This window comes from Cladophialophora yegresii, assembly GCF_000585515.1.
Source record: "Cladophialophora yegresii CBS 114405 chromosome Unknown aczIN-supercont1.6, whole genome shotgun sequence".
In the NCBI taxonomy this organism is placed as follows: domain Eukaryota; kingdom Fungi; phylum Ascomycota; class Eurotiomycetes; order Chaetothyriales; family Herpotrichiellaceae; genus Cladophialophora; species Cladophialophora yegresii.
The window spans coordinates 1,754,997-1,775,794 of record NW_006913050.1 but is presented as its reverse complement, the minus strand read 5'-3'; the positions used below and the strand labels follow the sequence as shown (position 1 = coordinate 1,775,794).

At 54.9% G+C, this 20,798-nt stretch overlaps 4 protein-coding genes across 4 annotated transcripts; 1 reads left to right on the top strand and 3 right to left on the bottom strand.

The window, feature by feature from the left end:
* Nucleotides 1–80: 80 nt before the first annotated feature.
* Nucleotides 81–2,177, top strand: A1O7_08652 (NADH dehydrogenase; the record flags this gene model as incomplete). Its single annotated transcript, XM_007762642.1, has 1 exon — nt 81–2,177. One exon carries the CDS (start codon nt 81–83, stop codon nt 2,175–2,177), a length of 2,097 nt encoding a protein of 698 aa, XP_007760832.1.
* Nucleotides 2,178–3,970: 1,793 nt separating this feature from the next.
* A1O7_08651 (uncharacterized protein) lies at nt 3,971–7,720 on the bottom strand (the record flags this gene model as incomplete). Its single annotated transcript, XM_007762641.1, has 1 exon — nt 3,971–7,720. One exon carries the CDS (start codon nt 7,718–7,720, stop codon nt 3,971–3,973), a length of 3,750 nt encoding a protein of 1,249 aa, XP_007760831.1.
* A 1,105-nt stretch (nt 7,721–8,825) lies between these two features.
* A1O7_08649 (CPA1 family monovalent cation:H+ antiporter) lies at nt 8,826–12,257 on the bottom strand (the record flags this gene model as incomplete). The annotated part of the gene is made up of 1 exon (XM_007762640.1): nt 8,826–12,257. One exon carries the CDS (start codon nt 12,255–12,257, stop codon nt 8,826–8,828), a length of 3,432 nt encoding a protein of 1,143 aa, XP_007760830.1.
* A 2,063-nt stretch (nt 12,258–14,320) lies between these two features.
* On the bottom strand, nt 14,321–17,867 carry A1O7_08648 (zinc finger protein ADR1; the record flags this gene model as incomplete). The annotated part of the gene is made up of 2 exons (XM_007762639.1): nt 14,321–14,397; nt 14,447–17,867. The coding sequence occupies 2 exons, from the start codon at nt 17,865–17,867 to the stop codon at nt 14,321–14,323; spliced, it is 3,498 nt and encodes a 1,165-aa protein (XP_007760829.1).
* Between the last annotated feature and the right edge of the window lie 2,931 nt (nt 17,868–20,798).

The window sequence follows — 20,798 nt, the reverse complement described above, 5'->3', positions numbered from 1 at the left end:
AACAGCTCTGGTGCAAGCTTCTGGACATCTTCGCAGCACGCCCAGCATGAGCTAAACACCACATCAGTGTCGCGAGGAGCATGGAGTCCCTTCCTCGATTGGCCCGTAGTGGCCGCCATGTGCAACTCCGATACCTGCGCTCGCCTCAATCGAGGCCGTCGCTCCTTCGACAGCCGTGGCTTCAAAGCACGAGGCCTTTGTCGACCTCGAAGCTAGCTCAAATCCCCTTTAGACCTGCTCGCCTCGTCTCGTCGCAGCTCCCGGCGCACCTTATCCACCGTCCGCCCGCCGGGACACTCCGCTACATTTCCACCAAGCCCCTGCCCAATCGTGGGCCCCTTGCACGATTCTTCTACCGCCTCTTCGCGTGGACCGGCATCTTCATCGTCTTCTCCGGCAGTCTCGTACTCGCCTTCTTCATCTACGATGCGTCCACCTACCGCGAGACGCCCGACGCCACCGGTGATATCGCCGTCTCAGAGGCGGCCCTTCGACCCAGAAGAGGAGGTCCTAAGAACTTGCCCATAGCGGAGATCCTGGTCGACGACGAAGACTGTGAGCCCATGCGAGCACAAAAGGACAAGCCGAAATTGGTCATCCTAGGCACGGGCTGGGGCAGTGTTGCCATGCTGAAGGAGCTACACCCGGGCGACTATCACGTCACGGTCGTGTCGCCCGACAACTACTTCCTGTTCACACCCATGTTACCTTCTGCCACGGTCGGCACGCTGGAATTGCGATCCCTGGTCGAGCCTATCCGCCGAATCGTCAACCGCCTGCGAGGCCATTTCTTGAAGGCTGAGGCGGTCGATATCGAGTTTAGTGAGAAACTCGTCGAGGTGGTGCAGGCCGACGCTGAGGGCAACAAGCGCCACTTCTACCTGCCCTACGATAAGTTGATCATCGGCGTTGGGTCGACCACGAACCCGCACGGCGTCAAAGGCTTGGAGAACTGCAACTTCCTCAAGACCATCGAAGACGCTCGTCTGATCAAGCTCAAGGTCCTGCGCAACCTGGAGCTGGCCTGTCTGCCGACCACAACGGACGAAGAACGACGGAGATTGCTTTCGTTTGTTGTCAGTGGCGGTGGCCCCACTGGCGTCGAGTTCGCCGCAGAACTCTACGACATGCTCAATGAAGATCTGCTGTACTCATTCCCGCGGATCCTGCGCAATGAAGTTTCTGTCCATGTCATCCAGTCAAGAGGTCACATCTTGAACACCTACGACGAAGCCCTATCAATCTATGCCGAGAAGCGCTTCGAGCACGACCACGTCGAGGTCTTGACGAATGCCCGTGTCAAGGAAGTCGCCCCAGACCGGATCATCTTCTCGCAGATGGAAGATGGCACCCCTGTGACAAAAGAGCTGCCCATGGGTTTCTGTCTCTGGTCGACCGGTGTTGCGCAGACGGAACTGTGTCGCAAGATTGCCAAGAAGCTGAGCGGCTTTCAAAACAACCGTCACGCCCTGGAAACCGACTCGCATCTGCGTCTGCTGGGAGCCCCATTGGGGGATGTCTACGCCATCGGCGACTGCTCGACCGTGCAGAACAACGTTGCCGACCACATCACAACCTTCCTCCGCGGCATGGCTTTCGAACAGGGCAAGGACCCGGAGAAGATGCACATCACTTTCCAGGACTGGCGAGTCGTGGCTCAAAAGGTCCGCAAGAGGTTCCCCCAAGCAGCTGGCCACCTAAAGCGCCTCGATAAGCTCTTTCAGGAGTACGACAAGGACAAGTCCGGCACCCTCGACTTTGGTGAATTACACGAACTTCTCGTGCAGATTGACAGCAAACTCACCTCGTTACCGGCCACAGCACAGCGAGCGAACCAACAAGGCCAGTATCTGGGTCGCAAATTCAACAAGATCGCCGTTGCCATCCCGGGCTTCCGCGCGAACGAAGTCGACTTTGGCGACCTGGACGAAGCAGTCTACAAGGCATTTGACTACCATCACATGGGCTCGCTGGCGTACATTGGCAACGCCGCCATCTTTGACTTTAACGGGCTGAACTTCTCGGGTGGGTTGATGGCCGTGTATCTGTGGCGGAGCATCTATTTTGCCCAGAGCGTGAGTTTCCGCACGCGGTTGCTGTTGGCCATGGATTGGAGTAAGAGGGCCTTGTTCGGCAGAGGTGAGTTGACCGTCTCTTACTGGCGCAAACGTGGCTAATGGCCGCACAGACCTAATGAGCTTCTAACCGGATTCTTGTGCCACCCGCTCGACGACCAGCGACGATGAGTCATCACGATTGTATTCTGAAAGGCGCCCAGCTTTGAGTCTTCTCGGCCACGAAGCATCAGTTATGGCCAAGTTCTGCTGTCGGCAAGTTGGCGCACACCGATCGCGATAGCAGATTCGTTCTCAGGAAGTAATTAAGTGGTGGCGTTGTTCAGAGGGGGAAATGGGTTCAACGAGGGGGCGGCTCACATGCTGCAAAGACGCCACGCAAAAGGACAGGGGCTAGAGTGGCTCACTCAAGAGACGTACACAGTAGACAAGATAGAGCATGCAAGGGGGTTAAGTGTAATGGTAGACTTCCTTGCCTCGTCTTCCGTCGCGATATTCCTTTTGATGTCTTGTGATAGAGCCGCGATGCCGGTAGATAGAGGTACGGCCAGTCTGCCTGTCAGCCAGACAGCACAGAGAGCACTGTAGTACAGCTGAACATCGCCTTACATAGGGGGTAATCGCTGTGTGTGCGATAGTTCGGCATTAAGCAGGCAGAGGCCACCACCGTCCGAGCGGCCGGTTTCCATCCATGTCTGGTGCCTCGAAATGATGATGACCAAGACGAGGAAGAGGGTCAGCCAGTGACAGCACGGTAGAGTAGAGTACAGATGAACATCACATTGCGCATACGGAGCAGGTACTGTGTACGCAGTGGTCCAGCAACAAGCAGGCAGAGGCCGAACACCAATTAACCAGCCTTTTCCATGTAATACCCGTCACTCGAAATTTTAGAGACGAGGAAGAGCAAGAAGGGAGTAATTAGGTATGTACTTGTGCCATCCCATCCCATCCCATCCCGTCTCGTTCATCCCGTTCCGTCCCGTTTTTACTTCATTCGATTCCACGAGACAATCCAGGACAAGACGAGGCAAAACTTTTACAACATACACCTGATATATAGTAGCACCTATACACTTGGTCTACTTAGCTAGTCGAAAACTCCCTCGTATTAATTATCAAATGGACCTGAGCGCCGACCAATATAATTAGAATACAAGTAAGCGGCGGCCCCTCTCTTTTTACACATCAGAAAGTTTGCTAACACACCTACCTGTCTGTGCCCCCGGCCAGGTGTTTGAGAATACCTACGGAGTACAGTACCTCGGTAAGGTATCTTCTGTGCATCGCCGTGTGTTGGATCGGCTGTGTAGAGCTGAGCTGAGCTGAGCAGAGCAGAGCAGAGGTGTGACCACGTGGCGTGAATTCACTTGGACGACTTCAGGGAGGAGACTGTACTGAGGTACTCCTTACAGTAGTAACTCGTATGTACTCCGTACTCGGTTTTTCTCTGAAGTCGTCGAAATGAAACTTGGCGCGCTCACTAATGCCGAGGTACAGTACTGTATGAGCGGCGACACTCCCTTTGCCCTGTTCCCGGCGTGCCAGGAAGTTTGCTGACCGGTTGGAGGATGTCCTTCATGCCTTCAGAGCATCCTAGGTATATCCATGGCTGTATTGGACCTGAATGTAGAGCACCGGGGGGGGAGGCCATATACTCCGGAGCGTGTCTCATTGACGAGTTCGGGGCACAACCGCAGTATATAGAATATACAGGGACCTCCAGCTACTCTGGACTTTACAGCGCTGCTCGGCTCATCATGTCTATCCATGACCATGACCACGTCCACTTTGGCATCCTGATCTGCTGCTGCTGCTTGGTGGGGTGGCTGTACTGGACGGCGGTCGCCTCGGGGACGAGTCCTCATGGTGGGAGTGGTGGCGTCACTGGTCCGTCACGGTCCGGCCCTCAGGAAACGAGTACTCGTACGCGTGGTGGTTGCGTCGCTGGTGGAGTCCGAGTCCGAGTGCGAGTCCGCGTCAGAACTAGAATCAGAATCAGACCCAGAAGCACTACCAGAGTCTGTGTCGGTGTCGGTGTTGGTGGCGGAGTCGGACTCCAGGTCGCTCGTCTCCTCCCCGCCAGGTGTTTCGACTGCATTGACGTGCGTGACCTTGTCGGCTCCCCCGTCTGCATCTGCCTCTGCATTTGCGTTTCCGCTCTGCCTCGTGTTCTTACCCGTCCTCATCCCCGTCCTCGTCGTGACTGCGACTCCGTTCGCACCCTGGGAAGCCATTCCTGCTGATGATACTGGTCTGAGACTCAGACCCCTCCTCTCGCCTTCCCACCGTTTGATCCCCACGCTATGACATGACCGCTCGATCTCCTTCTCAAGCTCCTCGACCCAGGTATGCATTTCCTCGTCGATCCTGCCGAACAGGGGACCATATCCGCTATGAAGCCTCACGTGCTTGGCAGCGGCCAACCACTCCCTCGCTCCTGTTCGGGTGATGAGGGTGTCGCTCCCGCCGGCCACCGACGTGGCGCGATATACCAGCCCTAAAATCTTCTTGCGGAGGTGTCGGGGGCAGATGGGCGCGAGGTAATATGAGAATAGACGCGTGAAGACGTGGGCGCGACGGAAGAGATCCATGTCCTCTGGCGTGCGGAGTGAGCGGAGGAGAAGGTCGAGGAGACGTTCCACCTCGAGGGCTTGGGCGTTGTTATTTGTCCCTCCAGACCCAGTACCGGTGCCGGTACCTTGCGGGACGTGGAAGGGGATATCCGCGTCGTCGATCTCGGGCGGGACAAAAAACGTCTCGTTGATCCAGTGGCTCAAAATGTGCGTGGTGGACCACGACGGCGCGCGAAGGAGATAATTGTTCGTCTTGCGATAGAAGGGCGACGACGGCTCCGCTATCGTCGGGAGGAAATGGATGGCCAGTTCCGCGACGATAGAGGGCGAGGGAGATGTCGTATTCGATAAATTGTGTGCCTTGACGGTCTCGCATAGTTCGCCGAGCAGGAGGTAGAGTTGCGTTTTCTCCTCATAAGCAGATCCTTCCAGCGCGTACAGTACGCCTTGTAACGTGTGGAACGCCTGAATGCGGATCTCGGCCTCCGAAGAGATGAGGCACCGGATCAAGCTGGCGAGGCGGCCAGAATGGATCTCGGATTCGAAGTCGGGCTTCACCCATCGGTCGAGGCCGGCCAATGAATGTGGAATATTCGGCGGCGGGGGGAAGACACCGTCGAGGTCGATACTGGGTGTTGTATCTGCATGCGGTATCGCTGCGTCCTCCTTTTGGATTTCGCCAGATGGCTCGATGTCGGGCGATTGCAGGTCGGACAACACTGTAGGCTTCGCCCTCTGCTTCTCGAACGACTTCTCGAGCAGAGCTTTGGCCTTACCATTCCCGTTGCACGGTTGTTTCATCACGTCCTCCTTGAAATGGGTCATGACTCGATAATTCTCGCCAGCAGCGTCGAGAGCAGAAAAGAGTTTCGCGACCCATCCTGTAACGTTTTTGAGGCATTTGCCATCTTCCTTCTTGACGATGTAGTGCCATTGCTCAGCCACGCAACAGGCCAGGAGACTCAAGTCTGTAGAGTCGGACAACAATTGCTGGGCCTGTTCAAGCTGATCGAGGTACCTGACCGGCCGCTGTATCGTTCTAGACAAGCAGTTGTCAAGGAATTGGTACGTGACAAGAGCCGGTTCCCACTTCTTGGTGCTGCCGAGGCTGGCTACCAGCGCTTCGAAAGATTGCGTGTTGGTGCTAATGACTCCCTTGCTATGGAGTATTGCCTTTAAGATGGGAAGAGCTCGGCGGGTGACGAGAGTCTCAGGATGTTGAACGCAGAATCGGAGCAGCTGCACCAGTAGGGACACGTCGTCCGATGCTGTTTTGTGGAACCACCTTGTTGAGGGCGAGATATCGGTGATGCGCAAAAGATGTTGAATCTGCTCGGTCACAACATCCTTGTCCACATTAGCGTCCTCGCGCTCGAATAGGTGGATTGCTTTTGTCAAACTGGGTCCGAAGTCGAATTTGGAAGTTGCAGCCAAAGACGGGAGGACTCGTAGATATGTCGCAATGCATTCCAATACTGTCGTGCGCGTCTGCTCGTTATCCTGATCCACCTTTTGAAGAGCAGTGACGATGTCATGCAGAGGTGGAATTCGATCGACGAACAGGGTGATGAGTTTCTGAGACGCTTGACGCCATAGAGGTGCCTCCGGAGGCGCTTTCCCAAAGGTGTTGAGAACCGCCTCGAGTTTCTCAAAGGCCACAGTGAGCAACCGTGCCGCAGATATGGTCATGACGTCGTCGTTCATCCGAAGGCATTTGCCAATCGTAGCCCGATCCAGGGGTCGAGGAAGGGTGCTTTCCACCACAACTGACAAGGGTGGTGGAACTAGAGGTAGCTTATCATGCCAGCCACAGTACTTCGGCACAGGTAGCTGAATGACGGAGAACACAAAAGCAAACTGTCCACGCCATTTCGGGTCATCTCCCGGAGGGACGACGAATTTCTGCTTCTTCGTGAAATAGTCGGCCACCAGTTCAGGAGCAGCTTCGAACATGGCGGTGATTAGATTGGCTTGCAGCACGTCACTCTCGGGCTTGAGTGTCTGCAGAAAAGTCGACAACATGGTGTTCCTGACAGGCACTTTTTCAGTGTAGTCGTCAAAGTGAAACGGCGAGTCCAAACCGAGATCGATCATATTCTCGGATTGTTCCAGCACCTCCGGACTGCTACCAACAGGATACCAGCCATCCTGCGCAAGCAGGCTGCCGTCTGGCGATGTGCAAACTTGCAACAACAACTGCTGCAGAGCGTCTCGCACATCCACGCGTGGCCCAGCTTCTTCGGCTATCTTGAAGTCGTAAAGCTTGGCCAGCATGGATAAGACGCCAGAGTTCAAGCATCGCACCTTCATCTGTTTGCTGAGGCTATTGTCACCGAGGATCGAGGTCCGAAGGCTGTCCAGGAAGATGACGACAGTGCCAGCGTCGACATTGGATAGGCAGCGGATCGCTGAATATATCAATCTGCCGTGAGTGATGAGCTCGGATTTTGAGGCAGGGTCAAGGTACTTGAGATTAACAAGCACAAACTCCAGAGCCGCTTGATGGGCACTGACGTCTTGGTATCTTGTTGGGTTCGACGGTAGCTGACTGAGAATCCCATCCAGTCGTCGGTAGAGGAGATCTCGACGGTTGAAGACGTTGCTAGCCAGGGTACCGCCATCGAAACTGGCTATTTGGGTCAGGAGCTGCAAGCAAGGGGTTATGAGGTGTTCCTTTGCTCTCGGCGAGGATAAGCCACGGTCGAAGAGCCGTATCTGGTCCCGATTGAGCAGACTGTGACACAGGGAGAGTCCAAAGTCACGGAATTCGACATGGTTGGAAACCGTCCGGAAGAATTGAGTAAGCGCAGCAGGGACAGCCGACAGTATAGGTTCGGCATTGGCTTCGCGGGCATTTGCCCACGCAGTTAGAAGATCTGGGAAGTCGACTTGGTCGTGCGACGTAGACGACTGCGCGTCACAGTAATCTTTCAAGACCTTCAATTGACTGGACCCAGGCTGGGCGGGAGTGCCCTCAGGACTGGAAATTGAGGATAGGAAACGGGTAAACTGGCCGATGGCTAGACTTGTCAGTGGAAAGTCTTCCGCGAGCCCTTGAGTTGAGCACATTTACCTGACTGTATTTCCTCAGCAGGTGTATGCGGCGTGCAATGAAGCAATTGCTGCAGCTGGCGCGAACTGGTGAAAGAACTCAAGTCTGAAGGTGCAGCACCCTCGACTTTTCTTCGCTTCCTAGATCTCTCTTCCTGTCTCGCCGACATGGCATATTCCGTGGAGTAGGCGCCGGAAGTTGCACGACAGTTGCAAGAACATATCACTGTTTTAGCATGTAGATATGGTAGTTGACGTGTAATTAATTATCTGATGCTCAAAATTTCTGGCAAGGCTGAGGCCGTGTATTGTGTCATTGGTTGACGGCCAGCCAGCCTTGCTCGCCTTGGTATCGCCGAAAAATCAGCAGCCTACAGCAGATCCCCGCACAAAGCCCTATCCGTACTCGGCACCCTCTTTTTTGGGTCCTTTGCAGACACCCAAAAAATCAAACCGAGCGTATATCTTCGGAGATGCAAAAAAGGTCGTGCCCGGATTCGAACCGGGGTCACGGGAAGGTTCGGAGGTGTCAGAATCCCGTGTGCTAACCGCTACACTACACAACCTGAGAAAGTTCAATTCCGCGGCTGAATTGTTGCTCAAATTTCGCAATGCATGTATATATAGGTAAGATTTTTGTGGCGGGGTGGGGGCAAGCGATGTGGTGACACAGTTTTGTTGTCTGACTCATGTAGTATGACTCCAAAGCCTTGACAATGCACTTAAGATTAGAGTAGAGGACTGTGTACTCATAGATAGGCTCTGTAACTCCTATCTCTTCGAGAAGGCATGACCCAGTCGTAGGTGGACAAATTGAGCCGCCATCAAGACAGAAGGCTTTTGGCCATGCCCTCAGCTAACAGAACATATTTGGAGATCATCACGGAGGGCCATGCCAATAGTGCTTGCATAGGTAACGGGTACGAAGTACTAGAGTGAGCAAGATCCCACTGTTTGCTATTGGCACCAGCCACAGTAATCGACCAACACAAATGATCATCAATACTATATGCACAAGGCAGAAGAGCAAGTATGTGCAGCACCACTACCTTCATCGACAAGCAACGCAGTATGTAGCCCAATTCTCTTCAGCACCTTCGACACGTCACCCCATCATCAGAAATTATTGCTGTCTCTTCTTCTTCATCATCCTCTTCAGCCTCCGTGCTGCGCCCACTACCGGATCGCCCGCGTAGATATCGACAGGCTCGCTCTCCGGATTCGGATTCGGCTCCGGCTCCGTCCTCTTCCCTCGCTCTCGTCCACTCTCGCCACCCCATTGGATCCGAGCTTTGGGTTGTGCAGAGGGTGAAGATGGCAGCTCATACTCGGGTTCTTGGACCGCCGCCTCGGCACGACGGGGTTCCTCTTCGTCCCCCTCGCTCTCGCTGCTCGTATCTTCAGCCCCAAGACCCAATGCAGCCAGCCGACGTCTCTTCTCCGCAGCAGTCTCTCTCTCCCCTTCCTCACCGTCATCCTCTGCACCCTCCGAGTGGATTCTCGCCAGCTGTCGTCTCCTAGCATCAGCGGCGGTGCCCCCCAGGCTGTGTCGGGCAACTGTAGACCGGACGTCGTGGGTGGGGATACTCGGTTCCTCCTCCTCATCACTTTCCTCTTGCAGCGTGGCGTGCGCATTACTCGTCGAACCCCCCAACTTTGGTCTTCCTTGCGAACCGAAATAATCCGAAGCTTCCCGTGTGGGCATGGCTCTGCTAAGATTTCCAGGCGTTTCTTGGGTTGCAGCAGCAGTGCTGCTTGTTCCAGCTCGGCCGCGCACAGGCCTGTCACCAGGAGTCACCATTTCGTCGAGGCCTTCTTCTTTCGCTGCCTTTCGCACTTCTCGCTTGATGTCTTCTCCAGCATCGCTCTGCTCGACTTCCCGGATTTTGCTCTTCGGATCCAGTTGCTGCATCTGTTTGATGAAGTCTCTCGTCGACATGCGTCGTCCTGAGCCAAGCGCTATCGTACCAGGGACATCGCGGGTTTTCTTCTGCAACCCGGTCAAGCCATACTGGTCACGGCCCGAGATCGTCATTCTCAAGCCGTCATCTGAGGAGGCATCGCTTATCCGCCTCTTCTTCTCAGGCTTCGCTTCCGGCTTGTCTTCAATGCCTTCAACTGGAACCGCGGCGGGTTCAGGGTCGGCAGCGCTTGGTCCAGCACCTTGGCGACCAAGACCGACCCAAGTACTCATGCGACGCAGGCCTGCGCGCATCTGCTGGTCTCTCCGCCTGTCGCTGCCACCAGCCTCACTAGGAATGGTGTACGTCTTGATGACCTCGCCGTCTTCGTCCTCGACTATGACCGTGTTGCCAAACTGGTATGCATGGGCCGGACCACGCTTTCTTTCAGTCTTCTTCTCAGCTGGAGGCTCGCCTGAGCCTTCTCCTTCTTTGCGCCTGCCAAACCCTTTCCACTGGTCAAATCTGTGACGCATGGACTTGGGCACTGCCGCATGTGCAAGGTGCTCCTCGATCTCTTCACCCTCAGTTCTGGGATGGCTCTCGTGTTTGTGTTTGGCGAAATTCCCAGACTCGTCTTTGGTCAAGCGGTTACGAGCCTTTTCAACGGCCGTCACCTTCTCTTCTGCCGACATGTTCTTCGTGTCGATTGTATCTACCACATTTCCTTCTTCATCCTCGACGATGATGTTATCACCCTCCTCGTAAACCTCGACATCGGCGGGCCTATCTTTGGGCACAGGAGAGTGTTCGCGGCCGCTCGCCTCCTTTCGGGCTTCGGCCTCGTGCTCCGCTTCAAGTTGGTCCCGTTCTGGGGACGAGGTAGGCGAACCTGTTACGAGGCGCTCTTGGGGACTCTGAGGCGAAGGTTCGCCCGATTTTTCAAAGAGAGTATCCGAGCCGGACTCTTGTTGGAGCAGACCAGGTTCACTGTTTCTCGACGGTGCAATGGCGCTTTGGCTGATAGGGCCTCCCAGACGTTCTCCTGAATCCCTGTCCTTACGCCTCCTTCTTCTTGATCTTCCGAGACTTGAAGACCGAGAGACCGGCTTCTTCTCGTACTCATCTTCGCGTTGACGCCTGAGATGAAGCTTGGGTATCCCAATAGGAGGAAGTTCTCCTGGTGGAACATCCAGTTTGTCGTCCGTTTCCAGATCCGAGCTGTCCATGCGTGACATGGATCTTGACTGCGAAGTAATGCGAGGGAGTCGATTCATCCACGCCGGCCCCTTTTCGTTGTCTTGCGTGTAGGACAGGGTGATGGTCAAGGTGTTGATTCGTTTGCCAAGTGTGAACACGGCAATGGAGGAGCCATGCACCAGAATTGAGGTTATCACCAGAAACGTGACGACCGGCCAGATGAGGTAGATTAGGAGAAACTCCTCGCTTTCTTTTTCAGTTGGAAGGACAGCCAGAGGTGTGGTTGAGTCGGTCTCCAATTCTGCACGAGCAAGTATGGCAGCAAAGATGGCGCCGACCCCAATAGGTCCAAAGTGACCAGCGAACAGGGCTTCTCGCCAGGTTTTGACATCAGGAATGAGCGGCTTCAGAGCCAGCATCGCAGGTATTCGACGGAAAAAGACGACAAAGATTGAGATGACAACCAGCCTCCAAGGAAGCAAGCCAACGTCGTGAAAGTTGAACTGGTCCCAGGGAATGATGGTCCCAAAATAGACAAAATAGGCCAGGTTGAGAAGCAAGTCAATGACGTTCGAGACGTGCGACTCCTCTGTCTTCTCGGTGAACCAGCCGTCGTTGGAGAACCCCACGCCGGCAGCAAATCCAATGAGAAGATCATCCATACCCAGCAGACTGCCAGAGCCGGCGCAAAAGAGAGCCAGGACGAAGTAGAAGACCAAGAAGCTCTCTCGATCGATCAGGCCCTTCCGTTCGGCGAGTTTGATCATATGACGACCGATGTACCCAACCATGACACCGTAGAAGGCGCCGAATACGCACTCGTACAGAATCGTAAAGCACACCCAGTGAAAGACGACCGGACGACCTTTCAGGTGATACCGCACGAGATAGAGCGACAAGTAGATGAATGGAAACGCCATGCCGTCGTTGCAACCTGACTCCGCTGACAGAACGTCTCGAAGATGTTTCGGTACTCGTTTGGCGAACTTGCCCTTGCCGACCACGGAAGAAGCCAGCACAGGATCGGTGGCGGTCACGCAAGCTGCGATGACCAATGACTCCAGCCACGTCAAAGGGACAATCATCCACCAGATAAACAAACTGGTGATCAGCCACCCAAAGGTCATGACGGGGACGAGAAGGAAGGTGACCGACTTCCAGTGCCTCTCCATGTATGATTTCGGCAGTTCCACACCCACGGCGAAGCACTGGACGACCAGAACAATGCGGGAGAATTCCAGGGTGATTTGGTCGGTGTTGCCCCAGGTCAGAGGGTTGATCAGGTTGGCGGCATGTGGTCCAAAGATGACGCCGCATATGGTCGCGACGGTTGCTTCGCCGATGTACAGTTTCTCTTTGATGAAGAGCGAGCATAGCATGAATATGCTGGTGAACCCGCCGAGAATGATATACACCAGATGCGGCTTGTTTATGGAGAGCTGCTCCCACGCCATCTTGGGCAAACACTGTGAGACCTAAACGTCGTACAGCACTGCCGCACCTGTGCGTCCCAGGTGAGTTGAGATTGTATGCTGTGGCCACGAGAGGACGGATGACAGACTCTTCGAAATCTTTTGCCGACACTGCTGTTATATATTGCTCTTGCGCCTCATTAGCCCCAGTCGTCTCCTTCTCTTTGGTGCAGCTCGTGGTGCTGGACTCGATGCATTCAGGAAAGGCTGACGAACATTGGTTGACGAGGCGGTATACGGGATGCGTGGTAAATAAAAGGTCCTGGCCGTAGCTACAGATTCGTGGTGAAGGTCGACGACGGGTGAAGGGTCTGAGAATCAACAGCGTGGCGGCGCTGGGCGGGAAAATTGTCACAGATTCCGATGTCTACTCCGGCCCGAAGACCTCACACGACGGTGGGGGTTCGCGGCGACAGGCAGTGACAAAGCCTCTCCAGTCTGGACAAATGTGTGAGCCAGGTGGAGGTGAATGGACCGTGGGAAGTCTTCGAGCAACGAGTCCATGATCAAAGCACATTCGGTCAGCAGAACCTCCGCTCATATCTCATCGTCCATTAAAGCACACGGCCGTGTGCCAAGCTGCCATGGGGTCTTGGTGCCGACAAGTACCAGTGGTCGGCTCTTGACAAGGCTCGGCGCCTTGTGCGTGGGGATCGATTCTGCTTGGGAATCCCTCAACACGGATCTTCGGCTGGCCCAGCGTGCAACCCCCAACCCTGCATTCCTTTTGCGCGGCCAATGACCAACAACCCACGACTTGCGGGGACCGAGTCGACGTGCCAACCAAATCCGTGCTGCCCGTGGCCACGCCTGGGCATGCCTACGAGTTATCCATGCCCGTGCCCGCGCCCGTTCCCGACCACGTCAACACCCACGCGGGCTACGCCACCAGAGCGGACTGTCGCTTCGCTCATTGCTAAGCTTAGGTCACTCTTACACAGATCCGCCAACCTTTGTCCTCGTAGGGTAGTGAGTACCTCGTACAGAGTATTGGGGACACCATGAACCTGATGACAATACTCCGTATTCTCGCCGAATGTTACAGATATTCAAGCATAACCCAAGTCTGTAGTCTGGCAGCTTGTTCTGGTCCTCGAGTCTTCGATCGATCTTCCTTCTCCGGCCAGGACGCAGATGTGCCCACTGTTATGAAACTGTTATCGAAGAAGGAAAGATAGTCGGCCTTGGGAAACCGGAAGCGAGGTGCACGCTGTATCGCGGTTGGCAGTCCTGCCGCATGGATTCAAATCAAGACGAACGGACTGTCTTGGCTCCGTCATTCTCAGTGGCCGGTTCGACCGGCTATTCCGACGAGCGGCAGGAAGTCGTGAGTCTTGGCTAATGGGAGACATAATGGTCCCCTCTCTTTGACGGTACGAATATCAACCAGGAATGGACGAAATGACGATCTCGGTTGAGGACGGCCGATGAGAGGTTTTCGTTCTATGCCTCGCCTTTAAGACGCTCTTTTGTGTGAACCTGGAAACCATCAAGAGCAGCACGAAAAGGGATGTTTGATCATTGGAGACACTCGAGTATTGCTTCCATCAAAGCTGCCATGACCGGTTCAAAACCAGGATCCATTTGCAGGGTGCCTCCTTCAGCCCATCACGGACTACTTGGACCGTGAGGCACAAATCGCTAGCCATCATCTTCTAACTTTTACCATCATCCATGGCTCTCGTCACCGTACTATTACACATAGCGACCGCAGCAGATATGGCCCTCCCAGACGTAAAGATCCGCTGCTCAGATTTCCGCGGCAGAAATGTTCCCATATGTACTCCACATCCCCCAAAATTCACTTTTGAGATATCCTGTCCCAGAAAGATGTCATGCCATCAGCTTTTCGCGTAACAGTGTTCGTGCCTGGGGTATATTGTGATCGTATGTTCTGACACTCATATAGACTGACGTCTCGGTGATTAAGACTTGCATAAGACGAAACGAGTCCGCGCTGCCCAATGCAGCTCGGTGAGAAGAGAAGGTATAGTTGTGAGAAATGCGCGCAGTCGTTGTAGGGAGCGCGGATACACCACCTAGGGTCAGGCGACGGAGGCTAAGGCTCGCTCTTGGATATGTCCTGCTTGTGTCCGTAGCGAACGAGCCATGAGTGTGTACACTGGGAGAATCGTTAGTGCCCAGTGAATCCGTGGTCGCAAATGACTTACCAGGCCATACAGAATCTCGCTCGAGAATGTATGCGGTTAGAGTGAGAATTCTGCTGCCATGGCCACCTTCGCGAGCTGCAGCCAGATCAAAGCCACCTTGAGATTCAAGTTTGTGTTCCGCGCTGTTCAATACTTCGTCAATCCTTTGGATCAGCTTCCGATCCTCGTCCTCAAGCAACAGGATACCGGGGACGTCTAGCAGATTCATGTTGTCGCGGCCGATCACACCCAGATACTTGCCAACGCGCTCTTGCACGGCTGCGATCCATTCCGCCACCACCTGTGCACAGTCAAACGCACACATGGCTGACTGCGTGGGCAGCTCTCGAGAGGGACGCTCTGCGAAGCTCAATCCCAGTTTTTCCGACACGGACAGGGAGTCTGCCGCATAGAAGGCTGCCTTCCGAAGATGTCGTTCGCGGTGAGATGATTGAGAGTAACGACCTTCAGGCTTAGTTTCCCGTGGTTCGATTTTCATACCCTCTTCAGCCGGAGATGGCATCTGCTGCTGGCCCCACTGATCATGTTTGTTGTTAGATGAGGAGTTCTTGCCCAGATTTGTATTTGCAGTCTCTCGGCCTGGCGATATAGCTGAACCTTTGGCCAGCTCCTCTGCCATAGCATCATAATCGCGTTGCCAAAATGCCTCTTTGGATCGACCGAAATTGACAAAGAGCCGGACATATGCGAGGTCGAGCAATGGGATGCAATCAGCAGACAAAGGTCCAGCGCCAAAGGGGTTGGGCCGTTCCAGACTGTGGCTGGGGTTGTTCGCCCAGGCAGCCTGCCAAGCCCGAAGTGCTGGTTCAATGTGAGCATGCATCTGTTCGGTTTCACTTGTAGTCCACTCTCGCCCAAGATGCCGTTGCCGGGTTTCCCAGATGTAGTTATGCAGAGCATTGACTAAGATCAAGCAGCCGAAGGTACTGGGACGGAGCTCCGGTTCGCCCGTGATTCCGGGGGCAGCGACGTTGCTGTTCCGCCGTCGTTGTCGGTGTGCAGACGTCAGGAGATGCGTTAAAGATGCGGCGAAAGTGACGGCGTTTGCCTCTGGGCCGGACGTTCCTCCCAGACTCCGCCACAGATGTGCCGATTCGGCGGCCCAAAGCTCTTCATCACACGGTAGATTCAACCTGATTTCAGAATTGGTGAGCGCAGGGGGGTGGTTGTAGGCCGTCACAAGCATGCTGGAAAGAATGAAGACTGCGTACAGCGTCCGTTTGCGTTCTTCCACAAGCTTCCATTCGACCCAGTCGGAGTTGTCGACTTCATTGATCATCGAGTTCCAGCCGTTGGTCGCCCTCCCATTCATATGGCCATGCCCGTTGACGTCGTTTGGTCCTGCTCCAGCGTGGCCCTGGGACGGCCGTGCAAGCTCAGCGCCACGAGCAAGGCTTACCAAAGCCGCACAGTGGTTACTGGCGAGCTCAGCGGCCGTTTTATCACCACAGTTGTGGCCGTAAATCACGTTCAGAAGCATAGCCTGAACCAGCCACAGTGGTGTATCTTCTCTCTCGGTAGAGTGTCGCGGTGCAAACTGTGTCTTGGTCATATTGGCTTTGCGCCTCTCTTCAAGGTAATTGCTGATCAGTCGTTTGGCACATTCAAAGAGCTCTCTTGACTGAGATACCTCGCCTTCATACAAAGCTCCAATGGCGGCAATTGACAGAATCAAGCAGCTGGCCCCTCCAGCAACAGTGGTTGGGTTAAATTGAGAATTGCCCGACACTAGTCTGATGGGAGTTGTATAGTCTGGGGCCTCGAAGTTGAGAGTCGGGATGTGTAAAAAGGGTAAATGTGGGTGGAAATACCTAATATAGGCAGAGACATACCGCTGCAGCTCATGCGTACTAGGAAAAGTACTAGGGTTGAAGCCCTTCGGACGCACGTTGGAGCTCGGGGACAGTGGTGAACTGATTGCGGGTTGAGAGTATTTGCGTTGTCCAAACCCAGTATTTTGCGAGAGACCCACAATCAAGACATTCCGAATGTGATCGCTCACTAACTCAGAGGACGCAGTTGTCGCTGAACTCTGCCGCAAGCTGCTATCCCTTGATGCCGTTGAGGGAGTAGAAGCGGGTGCCTCGGCCGTGAAAGATAATTGGAACCCGTTATACCGGGGGTTTGCTTGCATGGCGGAAGCGCCGATAGACACGAAATCCGGTGGCGTGGGAAGGCTCATATCCATGGACGATCCTCGGCCCAAGAGAGATTTAGGTGAAATAGTTTCCATTGGGACGTTGACCACTTCATTGAAAGCAGACATCATATCCACGCTCATCGGACTGTTCAGGACGGGGACCCCACATTCAAGCGCATTGGACCACATATTACCCGCAGTTGCCGACGATTGTTGCATGAGTACCATGTTTGCTTCGCTGTGCATATCGTTGGCAGGAGCCGGACTGTTAGTGCTCATGGCAGAGGGCGAAGAATCATCAATGGCATTCTCGTGCGCCTGCGCAAATGACATTTGGTTCTCGAAACCATGCGTCATCCAGTCAAACCCGGCCTCATCCTCAGCCATAGCCTGAGACGCTGTCATGCCAGGGAACATTTGTTGGAATGGCGAACCCATGGGATCCAGACCAAGCCCGTGCAAGTTGGTCATGTGCAGCGCGTGAGGATTGATTGTGTCCCCCTGGTCTGGACCGAAACCGCCTCCGAACTCGGATCCGAAACCTCCAAATGGTGGTGCCGTCCGTAGACCACCTGAGAAATCTATGGGCAGACCGTGAGTCTCCAGCTTCGGCAGATTGAAGGGAGCGTGACTTGAGTGTACGCCGCGATACGCAAACCCCTGCGGTCCAGGAAGCATGTTCACGCTGCTGCTGTGGTTGTGACCGGACATGTACTGGCGGCCAAAGTTTCCAGTAGAACTGGACAGCAACCCCAGTGTCGCCGAGTCTACATGGCTGAGTGTGTTCGCCCTCGGTCTCATCGTCCCTGCGTTGCCGGCTGTGGAGTTCTTCCGCACGCGGCCACTAGCAACCCCCGCAACGCTCTCCCGCCGGCCTGATCGTGGTCGGGCCGATGGTGTCGTCGATGAGTGCAGTTTCTGCTGGTGACGTAAAAGCAAATCGCGTCTGGCAAAGCAGCGAGTACATTCGGGGCACTCAAATGGCTTTTCCTTCGTGTGGGAGCGCTCATGCCGCTTCAGATGCTCGAGTCGAGCAAACGAGCGCATGCAGGTGGTACACACATGAGGGCGAGGCTTGTCCGTCTTTGGCAGGATCTGAGCTGGATTTGACGCTGTGTTGGAGCCATTGGACCCAGCAACCGACGGGGGTTTGCTTGCTGAGCGAGGTGAATGAGATGCGGATCCGGGACGAGAGGAGTTTTCCTGAGCCGACTTACCAATATCTGACCCAGCGACGTCCATTGCCTCGCTTGCGGTCCCCTCCGGCGAAGCCACCGTCATATTGTCGATAAGCGCGCCACTTCTCTCCTCCAAGTTCGCTACCAATGACTCCCAGGATACGCAACGTTATCTCGGGAGCCTATGCCTGAGGTTGAGCGCTCGATGCTACCCTTGGAGATCAGACCCAGTCCCGTAGCACAAACAGGCCAGTCGAGGACGTCGCATGCACATGGACTTCCAGTGGCCTCAAATGCACTCGGAGCACGGACACCTGATGCACAAAGGGCGATATTTCTGCTCCAAGTTTGGTGTGAACTCAACGCGCCATGTGAAGCCAGACAGCCAGTGTGACCCAGTCCCCCAGACTGCCAGAGTAGGTAGGATCGGCGGCACGGGCGCCTTGGACAGTTCCAAACGACGATTCTGTAACGACCGTACACACGACCCTAGAAAGAAGGCGACGATACAAGAACGCTGGCGGAAGTGCGTGCGATCATGTGCAAGGACAAGGCTCGAGCTCGGTACCTGGGCCACTTTTAGTATGCAAACAGGTTACCGACAAGGCTGGGCAGGTGGAGCGGACCAGAGACGCCGTCACGAGCAATTCAGACGCACCTGAGAAGTATACCGGTGGTAATGGGTTGCGAAAAGTGCGCAAGTACGACGACCGAGGGACAAAATAATACTTGGTGAGAACAGGCCGGCAAAGCAGGACGGGGCGTCTCAAAGTTTGCACGTCACAGGTGGGTGGGCGTCGACACTGGTTGGCGGCCACGAGAGCTTCGAGACTGCAGGGTGGCTGTACAAGGAGAGTTCGGATTGGTGGGCTGCCCCTTCAGGCAGGGAGCTGGGCGTTCTGGAATGCTGTTGGCCAGATGGTCGCTCGCCGCTCGAAGAGCCTAGGGAGAGAAAGGTAGCGCCGGCCGAGGGTCGATCGGTCCGTATGTCTGGGGTACAGCTTCCCGATTCTCCAAGAAGCGATTGATCTGGCGGGATACTGTGGTATGTGCAAGGTGAGAAGAGCTCGGGCGGGCAGGGGCGGGGAAACCCTGGGGAAGGAGTGCAGGAGAGACAGGAAAGGCGAGACCCAAGATTCAATGTCACGCGGTCGGCAACAGTGCAAAGACCACGGATCTTCGAGAATGGTAGTGCGGGAGGCGGGCAACTCATAGAGGTGAGAAAGAGTGAAAAAGAGAAAAGAGATCGGAGAGACGAGGGCAACACGCAGCGATTGAAGGTGGAGGAACAAGGTGAAGGCGATTCTGTTTCGAGGAATTGCTGTGCACGATGTGCATGAAAGTCTGGAGATTCTGGAGAAGTTTAGAGCCGTTTGATTCGGAGTCTGGAAGGACGAGCGCAGTGCGAGGTCGCTGCACCCGGGTGCTGGCCGATGCCCGTGGGAGCACCAAGCGCGGCGCTTCGAGCAGTTCGTTAAGCCCGCATGGGTTCTATTGGCTCGAGGCCTTGTCCCCAGCGGACTCCTGCTGCAGTCGAACCCCAGGCCCCATGGCACAAGTCCCTGTCTGAAACTAACTTAAGGGCTACACTACGACGGGCTAATTAGCTGCCGTGCACTCTGTTGACACAGCCGTGCGTGGCCTACTACGTGTATATCCAGGCACGCCTGAAGGCTCCGTTGCTAGCAGCATTGTCAGCCATGCAATAGGAACGGAGTACATCACCAGGTACCTCCGTCATTGTACTGTTCCTAGAGAGCCTGCACCTAGCCAGCGCAGCAACTATGCCATCTACGAGCTACTCCGTACTTACTTCGCATTTGATGCACGGCTTCCCGAGGTGAGGGTTGCGAATACCTACTGTGTGGCCATGGAAAGACGCAGTAGTTAAGATACTGGCTCCACAGCTACTTTCTCTGGAGCTTCGGAGGTCACCACGACTGGCTATCCAGTACCCACAGTCTTCGCTGAGAAATTCTTGTATGGCCGTCTTCCGCCCGCCTTGCAAACTCAACATGCGACATTTATGCAAATGTACAAAAGGAAGCGAAGGGGAGAGACAGAAAGCAGAGGAAGGAACGCGCGTGCGGCAAGACACAGAGTCCATCGTCTCTTGGTATCGAATTAGCTGCCTGGGGACGTTTCTCTTCGGCATCTTCGGCCACCAGCTGGCTGCTTCTATCTGTGCATGTTGCTGTGGGCCGTCAGAGCACTGCATAAGTAACTGCATGCGGCGCCTTTCATTTGCCCCGGCCTGTGAAGGCTGGACGTGTGGCGCACAGGAACCACCCTGCTCGCATGGTAACAGGCCAGTTCGAGTCACTCAAGTCGAATTTTCTCCGGGATCGCGAGTCCAGTGGGCCCGTGGGCTGGGGGATTGTCGTTGAGTGGTCCCTAATGAGACTGAACCACCATGCACCTCATACCCAGGTTCTCAGATCAACGCGGGCGGTGGCTACCCGTCTTTTCGGTTTGTCTATCACTGTGTCCACCTGGGCGAATTTGCCCCGGATTTCAGGTAAGCATCGACCATCACATTTCTCGAACCGTGCACATAGCCCTGTGATCGGCCGCTGATCGTCGGGTGGCAGGCTTCTAAAATCAACTTCTGGAGAATGCCTTCTGTCCCAGCAATAATATCTGTCGCGTTACTCATCGACTACGGTTATTCCGTCGCCACCGCAAAATGACGCGCTACGACGGTTTCCTGCTCGTTCGTCGCATGGACGATGCGGATCCACTCCTCTTGGTCCAAACCCTGGTGCCGCTAACGTTGCAGTGGTCCAAGCACCGAGCAGGCACCTGTTACCATCCTTGAATGTACCCACGGTCCGGCTGGCGGGATGGCTTCTAAATCTTGAATGTTGAGACCAATCGTTGCCGGCGCTTGTGGTTCGGATGCATTCCTGCGGTTGCGGATTTAGCACTGCTGCCTTCGGCGTGATGACTGCTCATGAGCGGATGGAGCAGAATCAGGCTGAGAGCAGATGCTTGGAGTTTCAACAGCTGAAATGTGACAGTCTACTTAAGTTAC